The sequence below is a fragment of the Notolepis coatsorum genome, assembly GCF_963971535.1.
Source record: "Notolepis coatsorum genome assembly, chromosome: 10".
Taxonomy (NCBI): domain Eukaryota; kingdom Metazoa; phylum Chordata; class Actinopteri; order Aulopiformes; family Paralepididae; genus Notolepis; species Notolepis coatsorum.
Genome location: NC_140174.1, coordinates 11,509,723 through 11,517,247, shown reverse-complemented (window position 1 = coordinate 11,517,247; position 7,525 = coordinate 11,509,723). Strand labels below are relative to the sequence as shown.

The 7,525-nt window shown below is 43.1% G+C and overlaps 1 protein-coding gene across 1 annotated transcript; it reads left to right on the top strand.

Moving 5' to 3' along the window:
• Nucleotides 1-359: 359 nt before the first annotated feature.
• On the top strand, nucleotides 360-6,857 carry lyrm1 (LYR motif containing 1). Its single transcript, XM_084323679.1, has 5 exons — nucleotides 360-412; nucleotides 1,321-1,491; nucleotides 1,852-1,912; nucleotides 6,249-6,280; nucleotides 6,397-6,857. The coding sequence occupies exons 2-5, from the start codon at nucleotides 1,333-1,335 to the stop codon at nucleotides 6,511-6,513; spliced, it is 369 nt and encodes a 122-aa protein (XP_084179805.1). The 5' UTR covers nucleotides 360-412; nucleotides 1,321-1,332; the 3' UTR covers nucleotides 6,514-6,857.
• The last annotated feature ends 668 nt before the right edge of the window (nucleotides 6,858-7,525 follow it).

Genomic DNA, 7,525 nt, shown 5'->3' with positions numbered 1-7,525 from the left:
ATTTGTAAATCTGGTATGTCATAAATGTATAGATGTATACATGTAGCAGTACTGTTTGTGATACAAAAAGAGTAAAAAAAAAAAGAGAGTATGTACATTTGTATACATGATGCATTGAAAATGGGGGACCCTGATGTAAACAAGACGAAAGTCTTTCTCTGGTCTGCATCCCCTTAACAATTGTGTGTATTGAGCTGTACTGTATTGTACCCATTCTGCAATCTGTTAATAAAATGTTCAAGCAATCAATCAATCAATCAATCAATCAATCAATCAATCAATCAATCAATCATTCTCTGTCAAATAGAGGCTCTGGAAAATATTCCACTACGTCATCAGACCGCGACTGTTGTTGTCAAGTAGCTACCCACATAGATATATGGCTACCCATCTCTTCATGGGAGCAAAGCAGGTAGGTCAAATGCTCTAATGTATACATTCAAACGATAATCTAATTGTGCGTTGATAAAACGAAATGATTTTGTTACCGGTGTGTATGATGATTAGTAGTACTAATTTATACATTTTATACCCAGTTTAATAATCACCTGTATATTGTATATTACTATGGCACTTAGCCCCTTTCGTGACTGTGATGCACCGAGTTTTACATTTGCACTCTGGTTGGATGCCAAACTTATTTTCGTTGTACTGTACTTATGCTGTATAATGACAATACATTGTAATCTAATCAAAAAAGTATAGCTAGTTAATCGAAGGTATAAGCTGGGGGACCCTGATGTAAACTAGACTAAAGTCTTTCTCTGGTCTGCATCCCCTTAACAATTGTATGTATTGAGCTGTACTGTATTGTACCCATTCTGCAATCTGTTAAATACAAATTTCAATCAATAAGCTTAGACCAGGTGCCGTTGAGCTAGTCAACGTTAACATAGTCTGTGACTCACAACAAATATTACCCAGTGCTTTCTGTTTGCGAACACAAACACCGTTCTATCTATTTGTATAGAAGGGGCAAAACAAAGGCACATTTCTCAAGCAAGAACAAGACTAACATTAAAAACATCCACTAACATCACCTTAGTCATGGTACAATTGACTGTGTTTTAGTGTCATCTAGTGGTGAATAGGAGCTTTTAGTGCAACATACTGTAAAAGCAATACATTGCCAAATACAGTATTATAGTTGATGTAATAACTATAGTCTCAAAAGTAGGCTAAACAAAGGACAGCTGTAAAATTTAAATATAAGGACAAATCTGCATGCCCCCCCCCCCTTAATTTCAAATGTTTAATGAATTATTGTCTATAATATTGACTTAATGTAATTCGTTGACCTATTTATGGTGATTTCTCAAGGTTTGAGTCCTGATGACGGCTGCCACTCGTAAGGAGGTGCTGTCTCTATATATGAGGGTGTTTCGTATTGCCCGAACCTGGCAGGCCCAGACGTCTCTCTCCCAGGACACAGAGGCTGAGAGGAAATACATTGTCCAAGAGGCCCGCACTCTCTTCAAACAGAACCAACAGGTGTAGAAAGATTCAACTCATAGAACCAGCACTAGTTTATATATATATATATTGCATATTCCTTACACATAGTGTATTTATACCGCTATCACTGTACATATTAATACTACAGCTCTGTACATACATCTGATTAGTGCTATTACTCAGTGCTACTAATTTATATATTTTATAGCCAGTTTAATCACCTGAACATTGTATATTACTATCGCACTTTACCGTTACATTTTCACTCTGGTTGGATGCCAAACTTCTTTTTGTTGTACTGTACTTGTGCTGTTATGATAATACATTTGAATCTAATCATATATATATTTATTAGAGCTTTTATGACTAATCTCCTTCATTGTTGTTTTTCTAAAGCTAACAGACCAGGAATCAATAAAGAAATGCATGGGAGAATGTGAAGCAAGGATAGAAATTGGTAAGAGAAGACAGACGAGATGTCTTGTTGATTTCTGGACTAAGCGTGTATAGAGTGTAAGAGTGTAGCCCACCTGGGTTTTAACCTGGGTCCTCCGCATTGGGAAACCAAACATTTACGCTCAGCCAAAGGAGAATCTCCCCCTGGCCAAGGGAGATAATAAATAATAATAATAACACATTTAATTTGTAACACACTTTATATTTGTTACAAATCTCAAAGTGCTACATGAAAGGAGATAAAGATAATACAATTAAAATGTTTAAACCAACCAATGAAATGAAAGAAACATTCAGATCAAAGAAAATATCACGTTTTTAAAAACCCACAAGGCATGAGTCGGTCCATTTAGGCAAATGCCTTGTTAAAAATAAATGTTTTTAGTCCCCTTTTTAAATGCCTCAGCAGCTGAGCAGAAGGCCCGGTCGCCCATTGTGCGGAGGTGCGTTTTGTGTTTGGGTTTGAGTGTGTTTGAGTTTCCAGAGCGGGTGGAGGTCGGGGGAGTGATGAGTTCCTTTAGATTTGTTTATTTATGGGTCCCCATTAGCATTAGTCTACACCCATGGGGGAAAGACTATTATTTCTGGGGTGGGTCCCACTCCTAACACACTGTAATGTAACAAGAAAACAATAAAAACATAAACACCTTAGCCTAAGCACATTCTCAACATCTTCAAAATCTCACAAAAAAAACACTGGCTCCAACTACAAATACAATACTAACTAACTAATCTAACAATACTAACTAAATAAATCAGTAACTCGACTGTATTTTGCCAAACAGCATCCTTCAACTTTTTCTTAAAAGTAAATGTGTTGCTGATAGGGGTGTAACGATGTGACCTCGCAACGATTAATTTCGATTACGATTATTCAGGCAACGATTCAATGCATCATGAAATCTCTTCATTTGACCACGATTCGATAAATGTTTGATTCATTTTCTATCAGTTAATTCCCCAAAAAATTTTTAATACACAAATGTGGCTGGGGGAACTGATTCACTCAGCATGAATGGACTATAGGTCAATAAAAACAATAAATTGTTTTAAATTTCGATTATAATCGATTCTAACATTTTCAAATCGATGCAGTTGAATCATCACATTAGAATCGATGCATTTCGATTAATCGATGCATCATTACACCCCTAGTTGATCATCATTATCTTCACAGGTATACAATTCCAGTTTGCAGCAGCTCTATACATTACGTTTCTCTTAAGTGCATTTGTTCTTGGTAGAGGTCGAGTAAAATGAAGACTCACTGCGTGTCTGGTGACATAGCCACGTCTAGTATTGGTGGGTTGTAGTTCTGACCACAAAGACTTAGGTTTACCAGTTTTATAAATATTAAACAAAAATGTTACAAGGCTGCATGCCAGCCTCTGATCCACTCTAAGCCAAGGCAGAGCGGCATGCATTCCCCCAAACACTGCTCCTCACAGAGCAGCGGAGGGCGAGACGTGCCGCTCTGTTCTGAGCGAGCTGACGTTTCTCCAGATCCCGCTTTGAAGCGCTTGAAATTGTTGGGCAGTAGTCTAAGTGGGATAGGACTAAAGCTTGTAACATTAGTTTAACTGTCTTCTCACTCAATAGATGAGCACACCTAGGAGAGCACAGATAGGAGGGGGCATTGCTGTGGATGCACTGATGGGTAAGGAGGGAGAACGTGTACTCTATCCTGAAGGAGACGGGAAGCCAGTGTAGAGAATGGAGTATGGGCCCATACTGGTGAGATCTTAGGCTCCAGGCTCCAGGCAGGGCTACTTTGCTAAAGGAACTCAAAGGTTCCATCCGTAGGCTCCAGGCAGGGCTACTCTGCTAAAGGAACTCAAAGGTTCCATCCTTAGGCTCCAGGCAGGGCTACTCTGCTAAAGGAACTCAAAGGTTCCATCCTTAGGCTCCAGGCAGGGCTACTCTGCTAAAGGAACTCAAAGGTTCCATCCGTAGGCTCCAGGCGGGGCTACTCTGCTAAAGGAACTCAAAGGTTCCATCCTTAGGCTCCAGGCGGGGCTACTCTGCTAAAGGAACTCAAAGGTTCCATCCGTAGGCTCCAGGCGGGGCTACTCTGCTAAAGGAACTCAAAGGTTCCATCCTTAGGCTCCAGGCAGGGCTACTCTGCTAAAGGAACTCAAAGGTTCCATCCTTAGGCTCCAGGCGGGGCTACTCTGCTAAAGGAACTCAAAGGTTCCATCCTTAGGCTCCAGGCAGGGCTACTCTGCTAAAGGAACTCAAAGGTTCCATCCTTAGGCTCCAGGCAGGGCTACTCTGCTAAAGGAACTCAAAGGTTCCATCCTTAGGCTCCAGGCAGGGCTACTCTGCTAAAGGAACTCAGAGAGTTCCTTTAGGCAGGGGAGAAGAGATCGGTCTTGAGGCAGGGTTGAAGTATCTAATGTGTTGAGGCAGGGTTGAAGTATCTAATGTGTTGAGGCAGGGTTGAAGTATCTAATGTGTTGAGGCAGGGTTGAAGTATCCAATGTCTTGAGGCAGGGTTGAAGTATCTAATGTGTTGAGGCAGGGTTGAAGTATCTAATGTGTTGAGGCAGGGTTGAAGTATCCAATGTCTTGAGGCAGGATTGGATTGTCTAATGTCTTGAGGCCGGGTTGAAGTATCCAATGTCTTGGGGGAGGGAGTTCCAGAGCCTGGAGGCAGACCCTGACCCCAAAATTTGCGAAGCTTGGACTTGGGGGTGGAGAGAAGACATGCTGAGGTAGATCAGAGGGACAGAGAGGGTCGTAGGGGGAGAGGAGGTCGGTGAGATATGGGGTAGTTAGTTGGTGAAGGGCTTTGTAGATGAAGACCAGGGGTTTGTAGTAGATCTGGGGGGAGACAGGAAGTCAGTGGAGGTCTTTTAGGACTGGGGTGATGTGGTACCATGCTGTTGTGTGGGTTAGAAGTCGGGTGGATGCGTTCACATACTGATGTTGTCATGTTAAAGCTTTAGTCGTTGAAGAGATCTGCAAGTAATATCTCAGTGTGCTCCAAGTAATATCTCAGTGTGCTCCAAGTAATATCTCAGTGTGCTCCAAGTAATATCTCGGTGTGCTCCAAGTAATATCTCAGTGTGCTCCAAGTAATATCTCAGTGTGCTCCAAGTAATATCTCAGTGTGCTCCAAGTAATATTTCAGTGTGCTCCAAGTAATATCTCTGTGTGCTCAAATTAATATCTCAGTGTGCACCAAGTAATATCTCAGTGTGCACCAAGTAATATCTCAATGTGCACTAAGTAATATCTCAGTGTGCTCCAAGTAATATCTCAGTGTGCTCCAAGTAATATCTCGGTGTGCTCCAAGTAATATCTCAGTGTGCTCAAATTAATATCTCACTGTGCACCAAGTAATATCTCAGTGTGCTCCAATTAATATCTCAGTGTGCACTAAGTAATATCTCAGTGTGCACTAAGTAATATCTCACTGTGCACTAAGTAATATCTCACTGTGCACTAAGTAATATCTCAGTGTGCACTAAGTAATATCTCAGTGTGCTCCAAGTAATATCTCACTGTGCACTAAGTAATATCTCGGTGTGCACTAAGTAATATCTCACTGTGCTCCAAGTAATATCTCACTGTGCTCCAAGTAATATCTCAGTGTGCTCCAAGTAATATCTCAGTGTGCTCCAAGTAATATCTCAGTGTGCACTAAGTAATATCTCAGTGTGCTCCAAGTAATATCTCAGTGTGCACTAAGTAATATCTCAGTGTGCTCCAAGTAATATCTCAGTGTGCTCCAAGTAATATCTCAGTGTGCTCCAAGTAATATCTCAATGTGCACTAAGTAATATCTCAGTGTGCACTAAGTAATATCTCAGTGTGCTCCAAGTAATATCTCAATGTGCACTAAGTAATATCTCAGTGTGCTCAAATTAATATCTGTGTGCACCAAGTAATATCTCAATGTGCACTAAGTAATATCTCAGTGTGCACGAAGTAATATCTCAGTGTGCACTAAGTAATATCTCACTGTGCTCCAAGTAATATCTCAGTGTGCACGAAGTAATATCTCACTGTGCACTAAGTAATATCTCAGTGTGCACCAAGTAATATCTCAGTGTGCACTAAGTAATATCTCAGTGTGCACTAAGTAATATCTCACTGTGCACTAAGTAATATCTCACTGGGCACTAAGTAATATCTCAGTGTGCACTAAGTAATATCTCAGTGTGCACTAAGTAATATCTCAGTGTGCACTAAGTAATATCTCAGTGTGCACTAAGTAATATCTCAGTGTGCTCCAAGCTTAAGACACAAGCTCTGTGCATGTTGCATGTTCCCTGATTACATACGACTTTGAAGAAACCTTGCCCCCCCCCCCCCCCCTTCTATTTTGACAGGTCTACATTACAGGAACCCATATCCAAGACCTGTAAGTCAAAGCTTTTATCGAAACAAGTATCGGTTTCTGTGTCCTGTGTGTACGGCCCGCAGTGCTACTGAGAAGCTGAATCCCCTCGTGTCGTCTCGCTGTTCTCCTCCTTGCAGATCTACCTGCCTCCGATGGGACTGGCGACTCAGAAAGGCAGGAAGCTGCGAGCGCAGCAGCGCCTGCGGAGGCAAGCCAAGCCGCTTTACTTACAGTCACATGACACAGAGACCTGACGCCGGCTCGCCCCCGTCCTCCTCCTCCTCCTCCTCCAAGAGGTCATGTTACCGGGAACAGGAGATCGGAAACACGGACACGAGAGATGACCTCAAGTCAGGAGAACCGGGTTTGATTATTATGACCACTCTGCAAGAAATGTAAGAAGAATTCTATGGCGGAGGGGAAAAAGTCATTTATTTCTTTATTTTCTGACACGTTAAGTGTGAAGAATCTTGCACTGTATGATTTGTACGACATTCTATGCCAGCCAACGTTCTGTTGTTCTGCCATTTCAGTCTGTCTTGTAATATAGGAAGCCATCAAGATGTATTTATGTTGAATTTATTTATTATTTCTTGTAATAAAATGTGATATTAAATAGCGCCTCTTGTACTATTTATTCGACATCAAAAACAGAACCGAATAGAAAAACAAGACGCGTTGAAGCTACTGGTTCCTACTAGTTGTCCAGCTGGCAGAGACGGGCCACGCCCCCCGGTTCACCCAGCTGGTTCCTACTAGTCGTCCAGCTGGCAGAGACGGGCCACGCCCCCGGTTCACCCAGCTGGTTCCTACTAGTCGTCCAGCTGGCAGATACAGGCCACGCCCCCCGGTTCACCCAGCTGGTTCCTACTAGTCGTCCAGCTGGCAGAGACGGGCCACGCCCCCGGTTCACCCAGCTGGTTCCTACTAGTCGTCCAGCTGGCAGAGACAGGCCGCGCCCCCGGTTCACCCAGCTGGTTCCTACTAGTCCAGCTGGCAGAGACAGGCCACGCCCCCGGTTCACCCAGCTGGTTCCTACTAGTCGTCCAGCTGGCAGAGACAGGCCATGCCCCCGGTTCACCCAGCTGGTTCCTACTAGTCGTCCAGCTGGCAGAGACAGGCCATGCCCCCGGTACACCCAGCTGGTTCCTACTAGTCGTCCAGCTGGCAGAGACAGGCCACGCCCCCCGGTTCACCCAGCTGGTTCCTACTAGTCGTCCAGCTGGCAGAGACGGGCCACGCCCCCGGTTCACCCAGCTGGTTCCT